This window comes from Rhopilema esculentum, chromosome 18 (genome assembly GCF_057945365.1).
Source record: "Rhopilema esculentum isolate cy_ngs chromosome 18, ASM5794536v1, whole genome shotgun sequence".
Lineage (NCBI taxonomy): Eukaryota > Metazoa > Cnidaria > Scyphozoa > Rhizostomeae > Rhizostomatidae > Rhopilema > Rhopilema esculentum.
In genome coordinates, this window is record NC_142832.1 from 4,928,347 (window position 1) to 4,954,357 (window position 26,011).

Sequence of the window (26,011 nt, forward strand, 5' to 3'; positions counted from 1 at the left end):
AGATCGTCGAAGAAGAAGAAGAAAAAAAGAAAAAGGCGCTGTCAGTATTCTTATTTTCTCCTTATACACGCGTGCTCTTTTCTTTATCATAACTTTTCGCGAAGATTATCAACAGAAAAATTGCAATTTTTTATGTTTATTTTCCGAAGATTTTGGATTTTGCATTTTTGAAGCTCTTAATTTATGTTAGTTTCCCTAGACCAGAATCTACAGAGTCTTTATCACAATGCAATATCTTCTCCTTCACGTGAAAATTTCTCGATATATTGCTCTTTGCTTATACTAAATCTTAAAAACATTGTGAAGTTCGCAACATGTACTTGCATTGTATATAGTGACGAGAAAAGGGCTGTCGAAGAGGCCAAACATCATTACGAAACACCGCCTGTGCCGCCCGTACCCGTCGTTGCAACACATGTAAAGAAGACAGTCGAAGAGACTCCAAAGAGACAGCCGGTTGGAGAGCTGAAGTTTGCTTTGGTTGTTTACGATTACTGGGCACATAACAACAAGGAGCTTACAATTAGAGCCGGGGAAAAAGTTGTTGTAAGTATTGGAATGAAGCAATGGTTACACTAATTAATACAAAGTTCAATTGGCTAGGTTTATTCGGGCAGTACTTGGAGTGTTATTTTCCTGCAGTCGTAGCTTGAAGTGAATCATAGAATTCACCCACGTTAGTTAAGATTTTCCTGGGTATCATCCTGTTCTATCTCTTTGTTCCTAAGCTGCTTCAGGCATAAATCTTGTACCCAACAAACCTGCTCTGAGTTGGGATAAACCTGCCAGTGAGTTGCGATTAGAAGAGCGTCGTTTGCTCTAGACATCTAACTGTGGTGCCTGCCAAAATAACTTAGAGAACACCCAGCACCTCAAGTCTTGTTTTAATAATTCCTTTCCAGAATGCTAGAGCTATCCACCAAAAACAATGTTTATAGCTCTTCAAATGACCCTTCTTAATGTCATACATCATTACGTACTTAACTAACAACTGTTTAATGGGGAGATGGGATTGAATAACTGACCTTGAGAACAGACTGAAGTGTTCCAAAACTGTTGGTCGTAATCGCAGCATTGCGATTGTCATGAACACCAAGATTTCATTTATGCTCTTGCTGCACCTTAAATCGGTGACGTCTGTATACATTTGCACAGGTCCGGATCACAAGCCAGATCAAATTCGTAGAAATCCTGTTTGTATTAAAATTCAAATACCCATTAAATCATCCATAAACAAATCATTGCATATATGCATCTTTTGTTTCATTGCCTTGATTCACAACTTCTTCTATTAATCGCCTAGATCATAGACGATACCCGTAGATGGTGGCTGGTAAGAAATAATGATGACGAGCAGGGATACGTTCCTTCAACTGTCCTTGAAGTCTACAATCCTGGTAAGTTTAATTCTAACGCATTGTGAATCTATTTCTAGCGTTCTGTTTTCACGGTCTCAGGACATGCTGCAGTGTCCGTCTGATTTGTCCATATGTTAGCTGTACGAATCTGAAGAAAATTCTGAGGAAGGAAAGAAAGTTTTCTGACTTGCCAGCCATAACGCAGCTGTATCAGTTTTTAGTTTTCTTGCATAATTTGCATGTTAAAGCTAAGGATACCCTGGGATACAGTTTTGGGTATCTTAGAATTAATTTAAAATTTTATACAGTTTGTAAGCTCTCTGAAACACGACCTTGCCACTTTTAAGTTTCTCTTCTCAGTCAGCATGCATTTCCGTTTGATAACACCCCCATATCCTTGTGATTGGGGATATATTATTGTCTGGAAATATATCTACTAGCTCTTGGCAACGTATTAACAACGGGCCAGGATAACCAAATCCCTCCTTGTCCGTTACAACCATTTTCTGAACGCACTCCGTGTGCGGCGTTGCTTCAGAGAAACTGATCACATTTTGGTGACGATAAAGCTATGAAACCGAAAACGATTACACGCTCGCAATGCATGCCTCTTGAATAGGTCCCTTTAAAAGATCGAATGTTTTATCTGTAATATACAGTTTCTTGTAAGGAATTGGATTTGTTGTTGAAGAGTAAAGAGATTGTAGCTCGAAAGGAACGAACAGTTAAATTGAGATTTGTTACATTCACAGAGACTGCCTCAGAGACATCGTCAGCTGGGAGCTCTGTTTCTCCGGCTGCAAGTCCCGTTAACACTGCAACGGTCTCACTTAACGAGACTTTGGAGCAAATCAAGGTGAGCACATTATTCAGTTTGCATATTTGCCTAGTTAGCATGTGGCCTAGTTAATGGAGCATTAATTAAAAATCCATATTATTCTTAATACTCCATAAGTTTCTGTTGTTTAGAGGTTGCAGCTAATCATTCCGCTCTGAAAATCATTGTAGAGAACATCATCTCGTTGTATACTGGTGCTTATGACAACCCCAATTATATCTGCAAAACAACACTGAATTTCCTCATATGGCTTTTAGCCATTCAACTCAGTCACAGAATAGGAATTAGGCAGAAGAGGAACTCCTGCCTATCAGGTGAAGCCTAGAAAAACTTGCGTTTGCGTTAACTTATTGGAGGCTTAGCATGTATCTGTCGGGGAAATTTCAAAAAAGAATGAAAGTGGACAACTTTATTTGAGACGAAATGCCCCATGATGGTGAACAAATTCATTTATATATCATAATTCGTTTATATCTGATTAACGAATGATAATTTGTCATGGCTAAGTTCGTCTAATGAAATCGAGGTTAAAGGGGAATTAAGGAATTCTATTGTTGACTCAGACTTCAAAAACAACAAAGGAACCAACGAGAGTTACCCTTCTGCCTCAGTCTCTAGATATGTTCACCAGCAGATTACCGCAATGCGGCATCAATTTTCGCAGACTAAATCAGCTATTTTCTTAAAGTAAGGATCCTCGGTTCTGGAAGATGAAAGGATTTTCGATACGTTTAGAAATTACTATTCTCAGTCTTCTGTTTTATCCTCGCTTTTATTAATCCTATTCGTTGTGTTGTAGAAAGACCAACCGGTTTCAGCTGAAAATACCCTTGCAACAGTGGTCACAGCAAGATCCATAATAACAGAATCATCCCAGTTTTCCAACCCATCGTCTCCAGTCAGCACTGTACCACCGCCAATGGTCTTTGTCTCACCAGACTCCCCTAGAGCACGATCCGTTGACCCAGAGCCGCCATCTTTCCTCCCACCCCCGCCACCAGCTATAGAGCTAGCCGCACCAGCACCAGCTCCAGCAGTTGTTAAAGTTGAAAACAAGGTTACTGTTCAGAAAGGTAATATTCTCTTAGTAATGCTTCCATTTCATGAAGAAGAATTCTCGAATTTGGCGAATTTGATGAAGAATTCTCTCAAGTGGAAACCACCCTAAGGCCGAGTGTATAATAATTATAAGAAATCTCTATGTTGATTCTTGAATCAACATTCTGAAAAGTTGTTGAGAGAGGATAAATAGTAATGGTGTAGGTTTAATCTTGATACATGATAAGCTGGAATCGTAGGAAAAGAAGGAGCTTTGAGGGCCTCGTTTTGGCACAGATGTCTCTCATCTGCACTCGAAATTTCGTTACATTATTCCTTTGTATGTTTTATTTGAGCAGTTGAGACAGACAGCCTTCAAGTTGAATTGTCAGCTAAACTACAGAAAGCATCAGATGGCGAAAGCAAGCTTACCGACGCTGCGGATAGTGGTGAGTAAGCAACCTCGTGTCTCTTTGAAGGAGCATCTATTTCCTATTTTGGTTTAAATGAGCAATAAGATATTTATAAAACCTTTAAATGTGAATAAAATACCAAAGTTACAAAAGAATCGTTTATTATCAATCGTCATCACCAATCATCTTTTATTATAAATCATCAGTTACCATCAAATATCACAATGGTTGCTATTTAATTATATCTTCAAAATACTCGAATGATACATAAAACTGGCTAAAAAGTCCTATCACAAGCTGTGTCTTGTTTTATTCATATACTCCCTGATACGAAATTAAAAGCAACAATTTTGTCTTGTTTTTATAGTTGACTTCTTTATCCCTCTGTTCAAATCATCAACTGCCGATGACGTGTCAAGATGGCTGAAAAGAATGAAATTCGAGCCTTTGTAAGTTTTATTAAATTATGAATATTATGTATTTATGTCATGATATTGTAAATATTTATGCTAAATTTATGCAAATTATGTATATCTATGTTTCCATTCGCCACTGAGGTCTTGTTCATAATACGAATTGTCCATGTGCCATGCACAAACAGAATGTTTAAAGCTATTTATTGTTTCACGCTGTCTCTAATTTAAAGCCCTTTTGCTGCATGTCAAGCACGTTTTACCTGCCACTTTTAAGTTAGAAATGGACATGCAGTTAAATATGTTATATAGAGTTAAATATGCTAGATGCGTGCTATACTTAATTGTATTGACGTCGTTTCGAGCATAGTTCGTTATCGGGTAGCAATGCTCGAAACGACGTCAATAGAATTTACTCTCTCTCTCAATACAATTCTATTATAGATTCAAGTTATTTTAATGCATAAAGTTCCCTACAGTTACATGTCATAAAATGACGAAATGAATTACATGCTTTGCTTTTGTCCAATAGGACGGTGGAACGACTGAATGGAGTTGCTGCAAAAGAATTGTTTAAAAAACCGGAGGATGACCTTATTACCATTCTTGGGGAGAGTGAAGGCAAGCGGCTGTACAATGAGCTTCAAGTACAGACTGGGGCAGTGACGGTAGGATCGTAAAAGCATTTTTGCACTGCATTGAAAACTCACATTGTTAGCAAACATTATATGCAATTGGATACTGAATTGTTTGACAAAACGAGTTTTGCAATGAAATTAAAGCAGGGGATAGCCACAAAACTCACTGTCTTAATTTGTGAATTATATCTTTCCCTGATTATTTGATCCAAAATCAGTCCCTTTGTGCGTGTTCTCAAACTAAAAAAATAAAACCCTAATTTAGGCTTCCTCGACACCAATATCTTATGCTTGCCAATAACGATATCTAATATTTGTTCCCTCTCTGCTTGGTACTTATTTATCAAAAGCCAGTGGCTCGTAAAGTGTAATACACCGTCCCATTGAAGACTCCATGGAGCATTTATGTAACTTTTATTTTATAGTACGTTGCATGTTGTTAAGTTTAGTTTGTCAGCGTTTTGGTACGAAACCAAATTTTTTCTGCTGCTCCGCGCCATTCTGAATTTCATAAAGCGTAGGGATTTAGCAATATTTTAGGTTAATTATCTTTTGTATTTTTTCTCCAGAGACATAAAACGATGACGGAATTCCAGGTACGTGATAGAATTATTAAATAGTGTTTTCATTATTTGCCTAATAGAATGTCTTGGCAGATTAAAACCTTTATCCAGGAAAACGCAATTTACCGATACAAATAAACACATTTGTGGTTCTCCTCGGTGATGCTGGCTGGAACCTAGAAAAAAGCGATGGCCAATAGCGAGCCAGTCGCTGAGATGCCACCATGCAACTTGTGGCTTTTTTTAAACAGAATCGGCTTTTGGTTGGTTGTTTGCACAAGCTTCTGCAAGATCGAACTCTTGACACTTCTGCAAACGTGTTACTCCAGCATGTCCCATTTTCCAGCTTTTCATAGCATAGTCCTTCTTCTTCTATGATATTCATTTCTGGTTCTGTAATTGGTTTCCAAAGCTTCTGAATCATTGTGAACCTTTGACATGCCAATAATAGCTGGAACCATTTTGAAATTTTCAGAATCAACCACTTACAAACGATTCGAAAATAGATTTTGACCTGACAAAATTATATTTAGGGCCGGGTCATTGTTATTTGGAGATTATGTTGTTTGTGGTTTCAGAACTTGTAGCCTGAAAACATTTTAATGTTCTGTATTAAACCCTCCATATTGTGAATAACCTCAAAATGTTTCCGCTTTACCGTGCCAACATTTGAAATAAATTTGGCCTAATAGCATCAAGTAAATTCCGAAAAAATTTAATCGCTAGATGCCTCCCGCGTTCTTCCTCTTTCAAATACACGGTGAAGTATTGGCAGCTTTGGAGAAATTATTTGTGTCCAGATAAAAGTGGCACACATTGCACCCCCTCCCTCCCAAAAAGGAGCAGATTTAACCACATCACTGCTTACAAAAAACATTTATTAATGAAAGCTAATTGAAATAAGAGTTTGCTAACATCTTGCTTGGTTTGCCAAGTGGCGACTGTAGCACAGTGTGAATTTTTTCCAGCTATTTGTTTTTGATGACTGGTATCATGTTAGAATGATTTTACTGCCAGTTTATGGTATAAAGTTCATTTATCTTTGCATGCCATTTAAAAATATACATAACATGTATGTGTGATTTTATGTCACAGTCAAACTGTCTTTTATTGCTTGTTTAAAATTGTAATTTGAATGTTAAAAATTTGTTTTAAAAAGTGTTTGCTTCTGCCTAACAGAAAGCTCTCTTGGAACGAATGAAGAGGCAGGAAACTATTCAAAAGGTAAGCTATGAATGCAGTTTTCTGTCATTGGTTGCAGATATTAAAGATAATGTATACTGATTGGAATTTGCAATTGAGCTGTCACTGTTATCAATGCTGTTACTGCGTTATGTTGTCAGTTTCTTTGTAAGGGTTTGTAACTCAGTGCATTGTATTGTATAAATCCATAGGTCATCATCATCATCATAATTCTTGTTTTGATTTACATAATCAATAAAAGATATCTTTACGACAGTTTAGGAAACATAGGTTTTAAGCAAAGTGGTCCCTGTAATACAAAAGCAAAGTGGTCTCTGTAAATACGTTTGTCCACATCTTCCCCTCCGCTTTTTGTCAATATACTATAGAAGAATTCTATGCAAATAAAAGTCATAAAAATGTTTTATGCAAAGAAAATTTATGTATCAAATTAATTTGATGTCATTGATTACATTTTGTGGGGTATTGTTCGTACAAACGTCGCAGTAATCACACTTCAGTTTTCGTTTTGTATGGCACGATCTATTTTGCTGTCCCATAATATTTAAGTTGATGTTCTAGATTTAATTTTTATCGTAGTATAATAATTTCATGCCATAAAGTAGATTTATTCTACTTTGGGCATTGAAACACCAGCCCCAGAAGCACATCCATAGATAACTGCACTATTTTGTATGTTATGTTTGTAGAGTGTAATAAAGCACCAAGTTGTTGTAAAGTCATCGAGTGGCTCAGCAGAAATGAGTCAGGTGAGATTCCTCAGTTTGTCATCACGTGATATTTCCCATTGTCTGGTTCTCTCGAATGTACTTGTTCGTGGTGTGCCCTCTTCCCCATTCTTTCCTTCCATCCCTGTTGCTATGCACAGTTGTACTCCGCTGATTCGGTTGCTAAACCCAACCTTATTAGCCTTGGACTACCCACCCCCCCCCCAAATACTTTCATTGAAACTTACCCCAAACCAGTATTGTGGGTTTTACCTGATGCAGCCAGTTTCAGTCATCCTTTGTCTCCAGTCCTTGCCGATCTCTAAATACAACAGTTGTTAAATGGTTATAATATCAAGCTGTTTTGTCAACGACCAAGATCCAGCCTTAGATGATAAAAATTATACATCTAAGCTAAAGATGAATCTAAAATGTTTGGTTGAGATTTTTTGAAGTAGAATCAGGGAATGTTTGAATTTGACCTCTACCTAATCAGAGAAGTAAAATGGTAAAATATAATTGGTTGTTTATGCAAACAAGGTTTCATTGAACCTACAGATGTCCAAGGATATCTTGCAATCTTTTGGTATCACCACTCTTTAACCTCGATATTTTAAGCTGAAGGTCAATGTGATAATCAAGCTATCGTTAATTAGGACCTTCGAATTTTTGTTTTTTCACTCTCGTTGTATTTTCTATCTACAGGAAGAAATGCAGAGGAAATTTAAAGAGCAGCAAGAATTAATCAAAGCACAGAATTCCCATCCGGAAAGAGAACCAGAGAAGCCCTCTTTTAGCTCATTTCAAGCAACAAAAACAGTGAATAATAATGAAGATGCAGCCACTGCAGTGAATTCGTAAAAGCAAGGTATGTGGAAATGCTTTCATTTATTTTCAAAAAAGGATGTGTGGACGCCTCTGCCCCATTCCTCCTAAAAGCCTTTATGTTCTTAAAATACAGACTAGCTGTAGGTGTCAAGGTATTTGACGTCGGAGAATCTTTGCCGTTGCCTCCCTACCTCCCTAGTATATGACCTAATCACGAGCCTGCCCTCGATCAGGCATGATATGGCTAGGCCTTCAGGAAACTAAGCTTTATTTCATTTGTCAGACTTTTGCTAACCTTTTGCAATATTGATGGAAAGATGCTCTGTATTTATGATATTTTTCGACATAAGTTGACTAGATGTGCTGTTGGAATTATTTTCAATGGTACGCAGTAGTTTCCTTCTCAGCAACAATCATTTAAAACCGACAATTTTTCATGCTCAGAAGTCAAATGTCGAATATTACTTCCTAAAAATCATTCCTGCCTTATTTGCCACAAGGCTGTATATTTATCTCCCCTGCTTTTGATATCCACGTTAACAAGGCCCAAGCCAAAGCTGCAATAAAAGGTTAAAGAAGAAGCCTTAGCCCCCACTTTCGTTAGCCTTGCCCTCCCCCCCCCACCTTCAAACTCATGACGTAAGACCTGACGTAGATGGTTTCGGGTATAGGTTCTTCACATTTCGGATTTTGTGTTTAGTAATGCCGCGGCTTAATTAATCACTTTGCTTGCCGCTTCCCTTTCAACGTCCCCTCTTTTACAATTATACGTGGGCGTTCCAAAGCCAGACACTTTGCTATCGTTTTCATTCCTTTCACATTAAATTCAATGCCTTCTTTGTATAATCTTATTGCAGCAACGAAGAACGAAATTTGAATCATCTTCCAATTTTCCTGTATTCCTGTGAGCAGCAGAATACTAATATTGACGTCATGCGAACTAATTTTTGGACGATATACTATCCAATACAAATGAATTTTCAGATAATTTAATCATTTAATATTTCTACATATCGTTTGTTGTAATTTTCCTACATACACTTGTATTTAAGTAGCGGACACGTGCAACTGAGTGGGTCGTCGTTTTTCTCACGGAATGCTTGTGACGTTTGCGTGAAAAGTTTTTGGAATCTTAAGTTATAAATGCGTTGACGCTATTTTTGATAATCCTCATGCTTTGCCCTAGTTTCAATTAAGGTTGATACAATTTTGAAAAATTATACTATGCGCTATAGAACATTTGGGTATTAAACAGTGTCATGGCGTTCAAGCAGTTGACGTCACACTATAGTCACTAGAAAAATAACTAATTCTTGTCTTGGGCTATTTCTATTCAATTTGGATCTTTTTTTCCTTCAGTGTCATTTTAAAAATGTTTCTCTGAATCGTCCCTGTCCTTCTATTTCCATTCTCTAAGTTGTACATTATTGCAGAAAGGTGGGACGATTAACTTTTGCATCGTTGTCTTTTTGTTAACAGCATCGGATCTGTTTCTATTGTGTAGTTTTGTATTAGCATTAATAGATTTGAAAGAGTAATGTGCACTCCACTTTCTTCATTACTGCTTTGTATCGTATATTACTTTCCTGTCCTTCTCTTTATCGTATATTTACGCCTGCTTGGGTCATATGACTTATTTTCATTTGCATTTATATTATACATGCTATTTCGATTGAGTACTGCTAGTTTAGTAAACACAGCAATAAATATTTGTTGCCTGTTTTGTGTTTAGCTTGTTCGTGGCACATTGATAACTCAGTAGTAGGTGCCATGAACACATGTACTAAAAGTTTTGAGGGCTTATCCTCGTAATATCATGACACTTTGTCAAACAAAGCATCAATTTTGAAGAAATATCCTCATTTTTCCTACTTACTTGTGTATAAACAAGCTACTTCTCTGGGCAGAAGCATAAATTGTACAGTTTTTGTACTTTGTTCACTTTTTCAGTATTTCCCTAAAGATGATTTTAAGCTATGATAAGCTTAGTGTTTAAGAATGCAGTAGAAGTACTCAATGTAAGAACAAGTGTGACTTGACGAATTTGATGAAATGCCTGACCACTTGGACAAAAGGTGGTTAAGGGGGGAGGGGCTCTTAGGGATTGCTTTTTCTTGGAAGTACGTTTGAACCCAAACAGGAGCCCTGCTTTTCCCAATAAAATTTAAATGTGCATCTAACGGGGACCAATGAGTGAGCAATGGCCTTCTAATCACTTGTGCCACCTTTGCGAAGAAGAACGTCAGATCGAGTGCAGGAATGAAATATTAACATCGTGTTTAACAGGTCTCTCATGCAATTTCAATCCCAAACGTTTTTTCCTCTAAGTTTTTTATCATGTCACAACTCTTGGATAGGATTGATAGCATTGTCATGGCTGCAATATTCATATTCTAAAATGGCCAAGTCTCCCATATTTTCTCATTTTGCAGATCACTCACATTTTGGTGTGCGAATTAATTTCGATTGTCTTTTCAGGCTCAACGATCCATAAATTAGCCCCGTTAATATATGATTGATATTTTGCTTGTTTAGCTCTGTATTTTGTAAGTGACATTTGTAGACATGGCTAATTTTGACTCTTCCATTGCTGTCTGTATTTTTTCTTGCATTGGTGTACTTAACGATGTATGCGTATTTAGCAGTTTCTTATCAACAACGCTAACCTCAACTAGTTATACTTTTTGCTGTCTCATTCTCTCTGTGTGTGCTTGCTTCTATGACAAATTGAATGAGACTGGAATCCCATTTTAGATTTCATATTTTCATATCTATTTGTTTGGTTATAGTCTGAATCATAGTCAATTTTAACGTTCCAAAAGGTGCAAGACTTTGTAAAATTATTTTGTTGGAAGCATGTTGACGGAATAAAAGGATATTTGACAATGTTTTGCCTAATATGCTGGTTTTGGGGAATATTAAAACAAAATAACCAACAGGGCAGAATCCCAGATCCCTGACCTAGTGTAATTGACAGTGGTTTTAATCTCTCTTCCTGAAAAGTTGCAAGTTACAAGGAGGGACAATGTAGTGACAAGGTTGAGGTTCCAAAGGGTCACATCTGCATCACAACACTGTCACATGAAGATCGAGTCAAGGTGAACCTTGCACCGTTCAGGTGTTAGGTGCAACATTTTGAAAGGACACCTAGTCAGTGTAAGCCAATGAGGTGAATATACACCTAATTGGTGCAAGCAGCCTCCCACAACAGGATAGTTTGCACCTCTCTTACGTGAATGCAACAAAATCATTTTATGATTCTACAATGCATAGATGTTACTCTAGGAGCCCTATGCATGGAATCGAAGATACAGCGATACATACTGAGTTCAATTTTTTGGATCAGGGCTTGCTTTAAAGGTGCAAGTTTGCAATGGAAGTACTTTATGCATCTGTCAGATTAGCATAACCTTTTGGTCTCGTGCACTCTTTTCTTACAATAACATTTTGCATAACAATGGCGAATGGTGACAGAATTTTAGACAGTTGAGTTTCCCTATTCTTCAGATTTCAGTTTAAGAGTTCCTCTTACGATAGCGATTAATAAATGCAAATTCTCGGCAATTTTTTAATTGCAAAATGTTAACAATACAACCAGCATCTAAATTCAAAAGGTTCGCTACCATGTCTGTGGAACGTAGAGAAAGCTGTGACAAAGTGACCGAAGAAGAGCAGAGATTCAAACTTGAATGTGTGCAAGCTTTATACAAACAATAAAAGAATGAAAAAAGTTTGAAACAATTTGGGAATAGTTTTTTCTCTTTCTAAGGTTTGTGCAATTTCTTGCTACACTGAAGCCAATTAAAACCAACTTGTTTAAACTACCATCGCATTAAATTAGCTTTAGATAACCAATGTTGCACCAGTACAATTGAACGATGAAAGCTCTGTGATTTTTTCTTGAATATTTGTAACTGTTTGTATTTGTAGCTTTGCAAAGTGAGCAAAGTTGTTGGTTCTGTTGGCAAAATTTTTTAATTGTTTCGTTTAGAAATTGGTTTTCTCATGGACCAAGTTGTAATTATGCAAAGTCCAGTGAGTCAAACCACAACCGTTCTTTAATATTGAATTATAAATGGCTTCAGTCAAAAGGTGCAATTTAATTTAATGTTTATTCAATTTGAAAGCCACAAAATAGCCAGCAAGAACTTAAAAGTCCTTGAATACTTTTTCTGGTAAGTTTTAAGGACTTCATATTCAATCCTTCACAAGATCAGCACCACCCAAATCTGACCAATTAAGCAGGTAGGAAGCTTCCTAATGGTTTTGTTATGTTAATGCGACATAGAATGTAACCAAATTATTTCTTTGTCTAGAAGATATCTCATACTTGAAGAGATTTGATTTCATGACACCATCAGGCAGAAATTTTGGCTTCCCATAATGGTACGACTTTCTCTTAGAATAACAGAACAACAGGCTAGCCCTTCCCCCCCTTTTCGGGTGACATATGATGGGGGCCGGGGGATCAGACCCTTTTTCATTATGGTAATTTTGATCCAGTTCTCATCCAAACAATGCATTAATGGTCTTTTTGAACCATACCAACCAAATTTTGTCTGTCCATATGCTTATGAATGTCAAAAGGTAATTTGCGGTTTTCAGTAAACCCATAAAAGATCACCTGGAATTTATTTGTTAAAACGACCACAGTTTTCCATTGTTGTTTTTCTTCTCTTCCGATTTTACGATTACTGTATAAGTCAGCATCAAACTCCCAATTTTTCCCTTATTTGGAAGGTGCATAATAAATTTAGCAATTTAAAATGCTTTGCGTGGGTCAATATTGCACCAAATTATCGCCAAATGTTGTAGGAGGATGACGAAAACGTTTGTTGTGTCAAAAAAATCAGCTGAAGTGACTTCCCTTAGACCCTTTTGTTGTTTGTCACTAATGACATCATAGGTCCATATTTGGTGAACGAAACGAACAAGAGGCGTGCCGCATACGGAACTAGAGGCAAAGAGCATTCGATTGCCTTTCACTGATCGGTTCAACTGGCGGGAGAGAGTGGATTCCTAAGGTCGCAATTTCCAACGTGAATTCATCATTTACTTGGTAAACACCTCAAACTAAAATCAAAATGAGCATTCCAGAGGAAGAGTTAGCAGAACTCCGCGAGTCTTTCAACAATGTGAGTAAAACCGTTGGTTTTTTATGTTGTTTTGTAACCACAGCCAAGTTGTTGTTCTTTTGCAATCGGGAGATTTAAATCTTTAGGAGTTTTCTGATGGTCTTATTAGCTGTCGATAAGCTTCTTAACTAACCTGGGAGTTCTAGTGATCCTGTTGTGTGTCAAATATACGTCTTGGCTCATAAATGAAATTATGAATGAGGTTATAAAAGAAATAAGAATTTTTGCTGTTGAAAAAGGGAACTGATACATAATGCTATCCTACCGACCATTTTAAAACAATTCTAAGATTCCAGGCATTTTATTTCTGAAGTAGACATTTCACACAGAATTCTGTTGATATAATAGACAATGACAGAGGAGGTATTCTAATTCGTTAACATTTATTAACAATTAGGCCTAAACCTAAATTTCTTATAGCCAAAAATCCTTTTGAAGTTCACGAGTGTGACGTATTTACAGAACCTCTTTGTACTGAAACAACCTCAAAAAATTTATTCTTTTTTATAAATAATGGCTAGAAATAAAAAATGGCCACGAGACAACTCAGACTTTTGCGTGTTTACTGATCGTAATGCATGACTTGTCTGAAGAATTTCGCACACCGTGCAGACTATCATGTTGAATCTTGTGGTTCTTCTTCTATAACATCCCAGTTGTTCCCTTCCGCATGAGGTCGGCCGTTTCCAGTTTCAGGACTCACGGAAGCTTCTTGTTCTGCTATCATTTTACAGTAAAGCATTTTGTTTGTGCTGTATCCGGCGGATCGAAACACTCAGGTCGTCGTATTGAGATAACGAATTCATCACGGGCATGTTTACTGCTTCCCCCGACACCTCACTGGGGTTTTAGAGGTTGTAATCGCGAAGGGTTTTAAATGTTTCCTTCTTTGCTATCGAAATCGCGAGTGTATTTTCGTTCTAATGATGTGACTTCCGCATCAACATTTAATATTGGCAAAACTTAAGAACCGTTTTCACTCACTAATAACAATTGGCTTTTCTGTAAGCATCAGGAAGCTTCCGTTTCATCACTAGAACTTATGATAATTTTTGTGCCAATTAAAAGGAATCATTTCTGCTTGTGTGCCTGTCAGCAGTTTCTACCGAATTTTGATAAAACAAATTAATTGAAAATGTCAAAGTAAGCATTACCAACAGAATACAACTCGCTACTTTTAGTCGGATAATATTGAAATATTGTCCCTTTTTACCCACAACGATCTATAAATACCCCCTCATAAAGCAAAAGTTTAAGGTCTAAATTTCATAGAACTTTTCCTCTGCCCAGGACTGGTGGTCCCACAATTTTGTGGTGTTAAAATAATGGATACTGGTCTATTTTCCCACAAGTAACAAAAGGCTTGCTTCATCCATTCTTTTATGTATGCCATTAATGTAACAAACAAAAGTTTCATTGCTAATGCGATCTTTTGTGGTCAGCCGGTTGCTATAGCTGGTTGCTAAAGCTATTTTATTGCCTTTCTAATGGCCTTATATATTTGATTTCCTTAGCAGTTGCTGCAGAAAATTATGGCAATAAAATTGTTATAAAAATTTGTAATATTCTGTTCCAGGACAGTAATACACTGATCAGCCTTAATAGTTTGGCTCTCCCATTTACCCTGTATTATAAGGTGTTATCATCATAAAAATGAAGGATGCAAAATATGTTAAGGCAATATACTGATTTATGTGGAACCCTGGCAAATCTGAATAAGAATTTTTAATGCAAATGAAAGTTTCTATTTACCTTTAATTAGCTCGTCAGTCATTCTGCAAATGTTGACAATTTTAGCACCACCCTTTTATCACCTTATAAAATGTATTCATATGTCAATAAGAATATAAACTGATACTGTTTGTGCACCATTTCTTGTTTTTATCCACCAAAAGTGGTATGAAATATCTTAACATTCCCTCTATCAAATCACAAATATTGAGATATAATGTCTTTAATTTTTAAGTTTGATCTTGATGGCAATGGACACATTACGTCGCAAGAAATCGGCAATGTGATGAAATCATTAGGAGAAGATGTGCCTGGATACAAACTGAGGGAAATTATCAAAGAGGTAGATTCAAACCAGAATGGAACTGTTGAATTTGATGAATTCTTGCAAGTATGTTGAGTCCTTTTTATGTATGATCTTTTAATTCAGTTTACTTTTGTTAATGATAGATGAAAAACTTTTTCTTTCCTCATAAGTTCAATATTTTATATAAGTTTGCACTAGTGTGGAAAAGGCTTTTTATTTACGCCATATCAAAATGAATAGGAATTTGATTTGTCTCTTTTCTTTCTAAGTTGCTCATGCAGAATAGAATATTAGACTGTTCAAAATGTCCAGTTTGTTGTGTTTAATTTTAAGTATTTTAAGAATTGTTGTTAAGTTTCTTGCAGAGTTCGACTCACCACAATTAAGTTTTCTTAATGAACTAAAATTTTATGAGAATTTTCACTAAATCATTTTGAAGTTCAAGGAGTCACAAAGATGAAAGATACCATAAAGAATTTGTAGACATTATCCATGATGATTGGCCATAACTGCCTTGTATTTTTGGGGCGATTTTTTCAAAAATGCTTTGGAAACTCAATCAAAAACTTTAATGTTAAAGTAACACAAAAAGAAATGTTTCATAAATTCTAGTTACCCTCCAACCCCTTCTAAACTTTCTTAATTTTCATAAAAAAGTTATATTCTTGTTAATATCTATTTATCTGTGTGTATTTAGTTGCAAGTCCAGGAGGCTCCATCTGGTAGTTGTTACCACCCTGTGTTCAGTTGAATGCTGAAGTCATTTGTGTATTATCTTTCATTCCATCAAGATTTTAAGCATTAATTTGTCTTGTACTTCAACATTATTCATGCTCACTGTCAACACTTTAATGTTGATTTGAAAAATGACATTAGAAAGATCATATTGACATCAACTTGTCATCACTCTGTTACATGAAAAACAGTTACAGCTTTTAGCATATGTTTTCTAAGCTTCAGAGCCCTCACTAGCTTTTGCCCACAAGGAGGGTACCCTGATCCCATTTGCAGACAAAGTGGGTAAGCCATCTTTATTTGCTGACGTATCTGAACTTTCTGGTGAAGTTCCCCTAGATGCCAAAAACCTCCCACTTTTACAATGAAATTTTCTTCCAAGGGATGTGTCACAAAAAGTAGGTAAAATATAAGCACATCTTGTTTGGTTCTTACTTTGCTTTAAATTTAATCATTAGTAACTACCACAGCAGTAACTATCAAAATATAACCTTAATGTTATTGGTATTCTCTTGTCTATTCTACAATTTTATGAAAGAGTTGCTAAATCCATAGATGCAGGCAATGATAAATTAATTTAATCTTGGATTGCAATAGGCAATATGACTGTACCTATAAGAAAACTTTAAAATATTTCATCTCAAGGATGCCATTTTTTTAATTTTAAGATTTACAAAACTGTGTCAAGCAAAGCCAAGGGTTCTGCCTTCAAAGACCTTATAAAGAAAAGAGAAAAGATCAATATTACAGGAGGATCATCAGAAGCATCTGCTGAAGGGACAAAGCATTCTTATTCTGACTCAGAAAGAGCTGCATTTGCAGATTGGATTAACTATGTTCTACAAGATGATGCTGATTGTAAGACTTATCTTCCAATTGTCACATCAAGTGACAGTGATGACATGTTTGAAAAAATGAAGGATGGAATTCTTCTATGGTAAGATTTCTTTCAAAAATAGCATTTCCTATAAGATTGATTGAAAAGACTAAATAACATATTTTTGGCAATGTTTCTAGAGTTAAAAGTCAAACAATGTTCTCAATACGAACAGCGACAGACTGGATGTTGTCACACTCAATGACCTTTTTTGATTTTAACAGAAATCTTCTTCTGGAACCAGATAATAACATACACAAGCAGTCAGAATCTTTTTAATCATTATAATTTCTTTAAAAGTATTTGTGTAATATACTTTGTGTTAAAATCTATAGTTGCTCTTTTATCTACATATTTTATCTACAAAGCAAAGCCATCTGTTTTCTTTAAATTAAGTTTGTTTCATTACATGCAGTGCTTATTTTTGCTGAATAAATTTTGCAGCAAAATGATCAATGTGTCAGTTCCACAAACTGTTGACGAGAGAACTATCAACAAGGGGAAGTTGAATGCCTTTAAGATTCATGAAAATCAAATTCTAGTTGTAAATTCAGCCAATGCTATTGGATGCAGTGTTGTAAACATTGGGGCTGAAGATTTGTCAAAGGGAAAACATCACTTGACTCTTGGGCTTCTTTGGCAGATTATCAGGGTAAGTTTAACAAGGTTTCTTGTTTTTTGCACAAAATTTGACATACACTGGGGTCACAAAAGTGTGGAAACGGCACTAAAAATGGCGGCTTACAGAAGCCAAGGGCCTAAGCTGACCAATTTCAAAAACAAAGTTATGAGGCAAAGGGGCTTAGAAACGATGAGTCCTTTCAAGATTGCTTGTAAAGTGAAGATTTGGTTTTATCTGAAAATAAATACAGTGAGATCTAAAAACAGCATTGTGATTTTCATGAAGTTTTCCAATTATTCTGTTTAAACATAGTAAATTAAGTGAAAATTGTATCTTTCAGATTGGTCTGTTCTCAAAAATCTCCCTGGCTGCTAATCCAAACATTGCAGCTTTACTGCGCGAAGGAGAGTCTTTGAATGATTTGATGAGTCTGTCACCAGAAGAATTGCTGCTACGATGGGTGAATTACCATTTGGAGAAAGCAGGCTCAAACAAACGAATCAACAACTTTTCATCTGATATCAAGGCATGATTTTTTAATTTCATTATTATACTTTGGCATTTCAAGCTTTATTGGTATTTGTAAATTGCCAGTATTTTATTATAAAGTATTTTATGTAAATTACAGTATAAGTATTTTAATTGCAGGAATTCAAGACGATATATCTATCCTGTCCTTCCTATTTCAAAGATAGTACTTTATCCGTAGATAGTAAGCTCTTCTCGTTTCACAAAACAAACTTATCGTTTCACATTCCCTAATCACCCTAACAACTAATATTTTACAACACAATACTTCATCCACATTTTATCCTCCTAACTTTGTCTGATCGTGTACAATAATGGAGTTTATACCGTTTAAGTAGCTGTGTTATCTTTTGTTGCACGACACTGATTCTTTTGCTTAATATCGCAGTCGTATTTGTTCTAAGAATATAATACGGTCTGGAGTAATCAGGTTTTATCACCGCTAATACTTGCTTCATATTAATTTAAGCTGATAAAATGATTTATATTGATAGAAGCAAGAGGCGTGTTGCAATTTTTAAATGCTGTTTCTTTTTAGTTATTTCATATTGTGACAATGAACTAAAATAAATGATGGGGAAAAATCTTTTTTCAGGATTCAGAAGCCTATGCAATCCTCCTCCACAGAATAGCTCCTGAGCCGAATATGATCGACAGGCCAGAATCTATAATGGGGGTGAGAATTATTATCAATGATTATACAGCGTTTTTATCTGCTTTAATGTTCGTTGATATAATCTGAATGAATGTATCATCTTTTGAAAAGGAGAGCGTCGAACATGCAGAGCTCCATTTCAAAAAATACCTTATGAGTTCCCAATTGCTGAGTGGCAGTTTCGAGATATTGTAACTGAAGCGTCAGTTGAAAAGGCTAGCCTCTTTATTTCAAAGGCAATCGAAATGTACTCAAATGGCTGAAGCCTCTTATCAATCAAAAATTACCCTAAAAATAAACACGTGCGTGGTATAAAGCTTTTTGATTGGCCCCTTTTGATTGACAGTCGGCGTAAGCTACTTTGGTTTCTGTCGATTACAAACAGCTTCTAAAATAACTTACACCTATCAGGACAAAAATGTCATTCGCAGCCTTATGTCCCTCAACCAAGCCATCTTACCCTTAAGTTAGTCGAGGAGGCATCTGAACCATAATTTATTGGAGATCAGAAATATTTTTTCTAATCGTCTTGATGCCTTAACCATCTAAGAGAAGTTTACAGCTTTTTTCTTTGATAAAAAAACGTTTTCTGATGATTGTAATTATTTGGAATTGGCAAGACAATATATTCAAATATACATACCTTGGCTTTTGCATATTTCAAAATATTTGTCATGAGCCGTCAAGCAAGCGTGCAAACATTAATACTTTTGCTGACTTAAGCAAATTGGTAGAAAGGTCTAATGTTTGTCTTGGTTTTAAATTAGTGAAATAATTATGAAACTCGATCCCTTAGTTTTCGTTAGCGTGGTTCTAGATTAGGCAAGTAAACCTGCATAATTACTTAGGAATACATGATTGGTTTACGCTTGGCTAATCGATGAGACATATTTAGAAGCTGCAGCTGGATCTGTCACTATCAAACTAACTCGAATTTGAATTTGTTGCCAATGGAAATCGCGTCATGGCCTAGAAATACTTTCCAGAAGGCATCTCACATTTATATATTTTCTTCCCAATAGACCTACTAGAAACCTTTTTATAGAGACTGTTAATTTTATGAACTTAGCCCTGCTAAAACCTGGTTAATGAGCCAGACTTGAAGACAACCCGTCATTTGACTTAAAACAAGTTGGCTTTTAACTGCATTCCTCACAACATTGAATTCAAATAACTATTAGATTGCTGTCTATGGCTAAAGTCACTATTTGATGGAAAACACAATCTTTTGTTTATCTGAAGCCATTTGCATTTATGGATGCCACCTCGCTGTCAACCGCGTTTTATTATTATAAATGAATTGATTGCAAAGCTTGTTTACGACCGTAAAGCCCAATGTCAAACAAGATAGGCAAATAAGATAAGCAAATAGTTCTGCGGGTTCTGTGAATTTCCAATTCGCTTTTCAAATTTAAAAATTGTTTGCCCGTATGGAATGACTGGCCTAGTCATCACGCAAGCTTAGGTCATAACTCAGAATGGTCGCAAATTATAGAGAGGCAAAATGGTAATGGCTACCCTCGTTTAATGTTCTGCCTCTTTCCTAAGATTTTGAATCACTATAAGTGCTTAATTGGTCGCTAAATGGATACATTATTAGACAACAGTCATAAACCCAGAGAATGAAATCACGTTTCATATTTATTTTGGCCTTTCGTTAAGTTCTTTAAGAAAAACATTTACGTCATTGGCAGCTTGAAAATATCAAGCTGGTATGCACTAATTCGCTTGACTACGATATGTGCAGTAAACAATCAATATTTTATTCTTGTGCAGTCAGTTTGGGTCAACTTGGCCTATTTTGATTCTACTTTTATATTCAATAACGATCACCATAACTGATATAACGTTAACTATTTTGTTTTAGGAGTGATACTAATTGATCCCGGGTTTCTTTATTTTTATGTCCATTTTAGACCTTGATCTATTCAGCTCCAACGAATTTTATGGGCAAGCCTTCTGCCTAATATAACACTGGGAATACATTTTGAAATATTTGAAGTATATTTAAGTACAGAAAATGAAGTATAGTTTATTTATATTTAGTATGCTTAATTTATATCGATTTTTTGTAGGTAGGCAATTTGACAAAGCGAGCTGAAATATTTTTGGGCAATGCAGACAAAATAAAGATGAGGAAATTCTTGCGAGCAAAAGTTAGTATCTTTACGCATTCTGTAAAGCATTTATAGATACCAAGGCGAGATATTTCTAAAGAATATCGATTAGAACTAAAACTTTGTTAAAAAAGTTATTTTGAAGTGAATGTGTAATATTTTTGGATGTGTTTAGTCTTAGAGCATGTTTCATAACTGATAGCCGTGGGACCTGGGAAATATATATAGCTTTTCACTCATGGAAAATATGGAAAATATGTATTTTGCAACCTTTACTTCAAACGAATGAAGGCAATTATATTGGACCGATATATATATGGCGAAAAGCACTTTAAAAGAATTTTTCCCTAAAAAGCTGGTCCTAGAAAGTTCTTGTAAAGCTTTGTCCAAAAATAGAGTTCGATGATGATTTTTCAAGAAAGTTACTCTAACTTCAAATAAGACTGATTTTTACTGTTATCGACAAATTTTGTTCGCAAGATGTATTACGCCTTTAACCGTAGTTATTGGTTTCATTATAAACGGAGATTGTTTTTTCAGGACATTGTTGAAGGGAACCCAAAACTGAATTTGGCTTTTGTTGCCAACTTATTTAACAACTTCCCTGCACTCGATTTGGAAGAAGTGGAAGAAGAATTTGAGCCTTACGAAGAGAACAGGGAAGAAAAGAGTAAGTGTTCTTTTAGTCCACAAAGTTAATTTTTTATTTTGTTTTATAGATTTGTCATATAGATTTTCTAATTTTGAAGTAAATCGATAAAGTACAATGTCTGTTGAATATTGTTTAATACGTTCTCATATGATTTGCGTTTATTTTCACAAGTAAATTCACCTTTATCATGTCATAATCTTTTTTATAGTTACTTTAATTGATGATTTTATACTGAACGTTGATTTAGCTTGAATTGCTGATAACCACAAACTTGTATGTGCTTGCCCCCAGAATCATTTTGATTTTACTACATCTGATACCTCTATCAACCTGCCGCAACACCCCCCCCCCACCCCCCCCCCCCCCTCTAAAGTTTTTCTTTTGCTTCCATTCGCTAACATATGCTTTCCTATTTCAGCTTTCAGAAACTGGATGAACAGCATGGGCGTCAATCCTTTCGTCAATCATCTTTACAATGATCTTGGTGATGGCATAATTCTCTTCCAGGTAACCATTTACTAGGGGGATTAAAATCAGTTTCATTTTGTTATCATTGTCTATATATTTCGATATTTCTTCCTTTTCTATTATCCCTACATCCTCTCATTTTCACTACAAAAGTAAGTATTGGAATTTGGGCTGATAGTAAAAATGAAAAAAAATCACTGTTTCGCGGAAATTTAACAATGTTGTTTCTTCAGAGCAAAAAGATTTGTTTTACTTACATATATTCTAAAAAAAGCTTTTAAGCCTTAAGTTTCTTTTTTTGGTTCATTTGTAACCCTGTTTTTTAAAGTTAAACATAGGAAACGATGTTTGATATCTTTAGATCAAATATCTTAACACTACAGTCATAAATCCCATGTTGACTAAATCCCTTTCATTTAAACTTTAGATATGTATGTTAAACGTATTGTGACACCTGATCTTGGTTTATTTTCATGTTATGGTTTTTTATGCTTTTACAAAGATACTGGAAATTACTGATAGATACTGGAATTACTGATAAATTACTGAAGATACTGGAAACCTTAGTCTTTTTGTAGGTATAGATTTGAAAATATATTATGTTGTGTATCTGAGATTAATGTTTGTAGAACTGCTTCAGTAGCTTTTGATATCACAAAATTATGTCTTGATTTTTGCATGGGAACACACGACATTTGTGCTAAATTAAACCCCCGTTTCATCTGCAGCTGTACGACATAATTCAGCCAGGAATCGTCAACTGGGATAAGGTAAACAAACGTCCATTCAAACTTGCTACGGGGGGCAACATGAAGAAAATTGAGAATTGCAATTATGCTGTTGAACTTGGTAAGAAACTTGGCTTTTCACTTGTCGGAATTGGTGGCGAGGATATCAGAAATGGAACGAAAACTCTTGTCTTGGGTAATTATCTCGGAGATTCTTCTTTAATTGAATGAGAATTGTCTGTTATGAATTCAATTTTGGCATACTTTTGGTAAAGAATTCGGGAAAGATAGGCCTATGGAATGTAAAGCAGATTACATTTGTATAAAGACAGTTTTGCAAAATGAAGAATGGAAATGATCAGTGTTCAGAAAGCGCATCAACCGGCTTCTGCGTGGTATTTTGCCCTATTCGCCTTCTTTAAAGTTTTCTTTGTATCTTTTTATTAAAAAATTCTTAGAAATTGAAAGTTCAACCACAACACTGAATTCCTCTCACTTTAAATTATACTCTTGTCAAGTCAAGCATTGACCTTCATCAAAACTATTGCATCGTTGGATAACCTTCCACCGGCTCACAGTCATGGGACTACCGTATTTGATCTATTAAATGCCCTCTTCCTTTTTAACGCCCCTTCCTAATTAACGCCCCTTCCTAATTAACGCCCACCCTAAAAACTTTCTAATTGCGGATTCTGACGTGGAAGATGTCAATGAATTCACAAAATTTGATCGAATCTGACCGTAAAAGTGATCAAGAACTTTGGAGTTTAATAGATCTGTTTTCTGGACACTAGGCTTTCTGAAGTCTATTGATGTCAAAATATATAAAATGATATTTTTTTCATTAAATTTGTTGACATTGAATCCTATATTCATTAGAGAAGTTAATTTTTGTGTGAAGCATTCATTAAGAGCATAACACCTTTTTGCTTAATTAAAAATCTAAATTGGTCCATAGCAGTAATTTCTTAGTTTTTTGAAAAAGCTAACCATCTTTAAACTGTAACATAGTCGGCAAAATAAAAACTTCTGACATTAAATTCGAAACGTACTTTAGCTTTTAGATATAACCTTATCTTATTTCAAACAAGCTTCGACTCCATGGATGACTCTCCCAGTGCTTAGCTTTAATTTACCTCTCTTACTGTTTGCTTCCCTCAAAGTCTTTTTCATATTTCATATTAAATTCATATTCAAGTCTCTTCTTTCAGCCCTTATTTGGCAGCTTATGCGAGCCTACACTCTGGCAATGCTCTCAAAACTCTCAAAAGGTGAAAGCATCAATGACGCCATGATTGTTGAGTGGATCAACAAGAAGGTAGTGTCTTGTTTTTCAAATATATTATCTTTATTTTATATTATTTATTGAGTTGTTTGATGCTCGATGTCATATAGGTAGACCACTACATTCTTTTTGTAAATAGAACAGGGTGGTTCTTAGTTGCTTGATGCGATCATCAAGCAGCAGGTTGCATTACGCGTGAAACTCGGAGTAGCATTTTAGTACCGTCTTGTTCTATGCACCAAAGGCATATTTTATAAATTATATCATCATCCAATATATTTTTCTCCACGGTTTTTACCTGTACTGGCAACTTTTGACTACCGCAATCAAAACCTTCTGCAGCTTTTCATTTCTGCCAGATAATCTCCCTTACAGCTTCAAGAGTATTTGAACAGCCGGTGTCTGGCTTGCTGTCATTATGTATCATCAACTGGTTTGTTTTTGTTTTAGCTTGAATCAGCTGGAAAAAGCACACGGATCTCCGGATGCAAAGACTCGTCAATCTCATCCAGCAAACCTGTCATTGATTTAGTCGATGCAATCAAGCCAGGATCTATTGATTATTCGCTTGTTTTGGATGGAGCCAATGATGAGGTACCTCGCCACGCCCAAATTCTTAAAATTTATTCTCTTTTAGTTTCTGATAATAAAAAAATACATAAATGATGGTGTGCATGAATTTAAAATTATGCTGTAGAGTGTGCCAGAATCATACTCTTCAATTTCTAGAACCTGGCAGAGGTAATTTAAAATGAGTTTTGAATATTCTCAGCACAAAGCCATTTGAACCCTATTGGCTGTTGCTATAATGGCTTTCCAGTGTGCTTTTAAAAGCAAGCAAATTATATGTAGGCCTAGAATACAATGAAGTGAGGCTAATAAAGTTAAATTCAGCTATTTTTGTTTAATATGGAAACAAACATTTGTTTTTTTTGCAGTTGGTATTGATACCTCTTCACTTTTCTGTCTCTAAAACTGATCTCCTATTATTTTTTTAAAATGTAATTGCAATGTATTTGCTTTACACTAATGGAATGATATTACGTTGCACAGGAGAAGCTTCTTAACGCAACTTACGCAATCTCAATGTCAAGGAAGATTGGTGCTCGTGTGTATGCACTGGCTGAAGACTTAGTGGAAGTGAAGCCAAAGATGGTGTTAACAATCTTTGCCTGTTTGATGACGCTGGGACTTGCTACCGAGGTTTAATCACGTGTTATAATCACGTGCTGCACACTCGCTTGTCCTCTTGGAATTGGAATTGAGACATTCTGAAGCAAAATGCATGATAATTAGGCTCTTATAGGTCTATTCAATTGTAATTTTGTATCTCTACGTAAAGGACCAGTTTTATTAAGGTATAATTGCACTAAGCTTTGTGGGCCTGTGAAAAGGAAATCTTGTGTTGTTGTAGATTGTATTTGTAAACATAGGGACCTATTGCTTGAATCGAGTAAAACATCAGCTTTTTGGTTTCCTGATATTGATAAAATATCAAATATTGCGCTTTTAATAAAAGAATCTGCTTTTAATCTCCGAGTAATCCTCAAATGATTGAAGCTAAAATCATATATTTTTTTCTCAAACATCGAAACCAATTTCATAGACTCCTTAACCCTCAAAGCTACACGCCACCTGCAAAGTCCCTTCCGTTTTATATTTGAATTGTTCTGTCTTCCTGTATTATTTGGTCTTGTAGATTTTAATAACTAACAAAATGTCTTCTCCTAAACAAAGTTCGCGTAACGACACCTTGTATTAGTTGAGTATTCTTGTTACAAACAGTCCTGCATCTCATTGTCTGCTTTGCCTTGTTAGCCAATTGGAATTTTCTCCTTTTTAGTAATAAAAGGACCCTGCTTTCTCCAACCTTACTATAAAATAAACCAATTGGCATGAAGTTCCCCAATTGCCATAAGAATTTTAAATGTTGGCGTTAAATGTTTTGATTTTGTTGTCTTTGCGAAATAAGTTTTCTAAGTTAATCTGCTAATTGTTAATTCAGTTCTGGGTCACGATAATGTTTTTATATGGTTGATTGTAAATGAACTATTATTCCCATCAACTCGGTTTTTTTCGTGTTTGTCTCTGTTGCTGAATATCCGGGTATAAGATTCTTCTCTTTCCAACATGAAAACGGGTCAATTATTAACAACGTTTATGCTAAGAAGA

The 26,011-nt window shown here is 35.6% G+C and overlaps 2 protein-coding genes across 7 annotated transcripts in view; both read left to right on the forward strand.

Moving 5' to 3' along the window:
* Positions 1–10,670, forward strand: part of LOC135680757 (epidermal growth factor receptor kinase substrate 8-like protein 3) — a 49,926-nt gene extending 39,256 nt beyond the window's left edge. For 4 of the 6 annotated variants that reach the window (XM_089113865.1, XM_089113868.1, XM_089113869.1 and 1 more), the window contains 12 exons: positions 336–546; positions 1,304–1,397; positions 2,111–2,214; positions 2,996–3,269; positions 3,594–3,683; positions 4,015–4,096; positions 4,593–4,728; positions 5,268–5,294; positions 6,441–6,485; positions 7,154–7,213; positions 7,877–8,039; positions 8,857–10,670. In XM_089113865.1, coding sequence (XP_088969991.1) covers positions 336–546; positions 1,304–1,397; positions 2,111–2,214; positions 2,996–3,269; positions 3,594–3,683; positions 4,015–4,096; positions 4,593–4,728; positions 5,268–5,294; positions 6,441–6,485; positions 7,154–7,213; positions 7,877–8,032 — 1,279 coding nt within the window. In that variant the 3' untranslated portion in view covers positions 8,033–8,039; positions 8,857–10,670. Of the gene's footprint in view, positions 1–2; positions 41–335; positions 547–1,303; positions 1,398–2,110; positions 2,215–2,995; positions 3,270–3,593; positions 3,684–4,014; positions 4,097–4,592; positions 4,729–5,267; positions 5,295–6,440; positions 6,486–7,153; positions 7,214–7,876; positions 8,040–8,856 lie in introns of all 6 variants that reach the window. The other 2 variants (XM_089113867.1, XM_089113866.1) reach the window with 2 other exon arrangements.
* Positions 10,671–12,963: 2,293 nt separating this feature from the next.
* Positions 12,964–25,904, forward strand: LOC135680760 (plastin-2). The gene is made up of 13 exons (XM_065194923.2): positions 12,964–13,134; positions 15,101–15,256; positions 16,576–16,844; positions 17,229–17,436; positions 17,747–17,932; positions 18,530–18,610; positions 20,665–20,745; positions 21,247–21,376; positions 21,777–21,865; positions 22,555–22,750; positions 23,766–23,872; positions 24,290–24,433; positions 24,893–25,904. The coding sequence occupies exons 1-13, from the start codon at positions 13,084–13,086 to the stop codon at positions 25,046–25,048; spliced, it is 1,854 nt and encodes a 617-aa protein (XP_065050995.2). The 5' UTR covers positions 12,964–13,083; the 3' UTR covers positions 25,049–25,904.
* Positions 25,905–26,011: the final 107 nt, after the last annotated feature.

Bases quoted from the DNA above. Each gene is read 5' to 3' on its own strand.
- LOC135680760 (XM_065194923.2), top strand. From the start codon at position 13,084: ATGAGCATTCCAGAGGAAGAGTTAGCAGAACTCCGCGAGTCTTTCAAC. The intron at 15,257-16,575 runs GTATGTTGAGTC...TTTAATTTTAAG, and splicing joins AATTTGATGAATTCTTGCAA to ATTTACAAAACTGTGTCAAG. The intron at 18,611-20,664 runs GTGAGAATTATT...GATTTTTTGTAG, and splicing joins GGCCAGAATCTATAATGGGG to GTAGGCAATTTGACAAAGCG.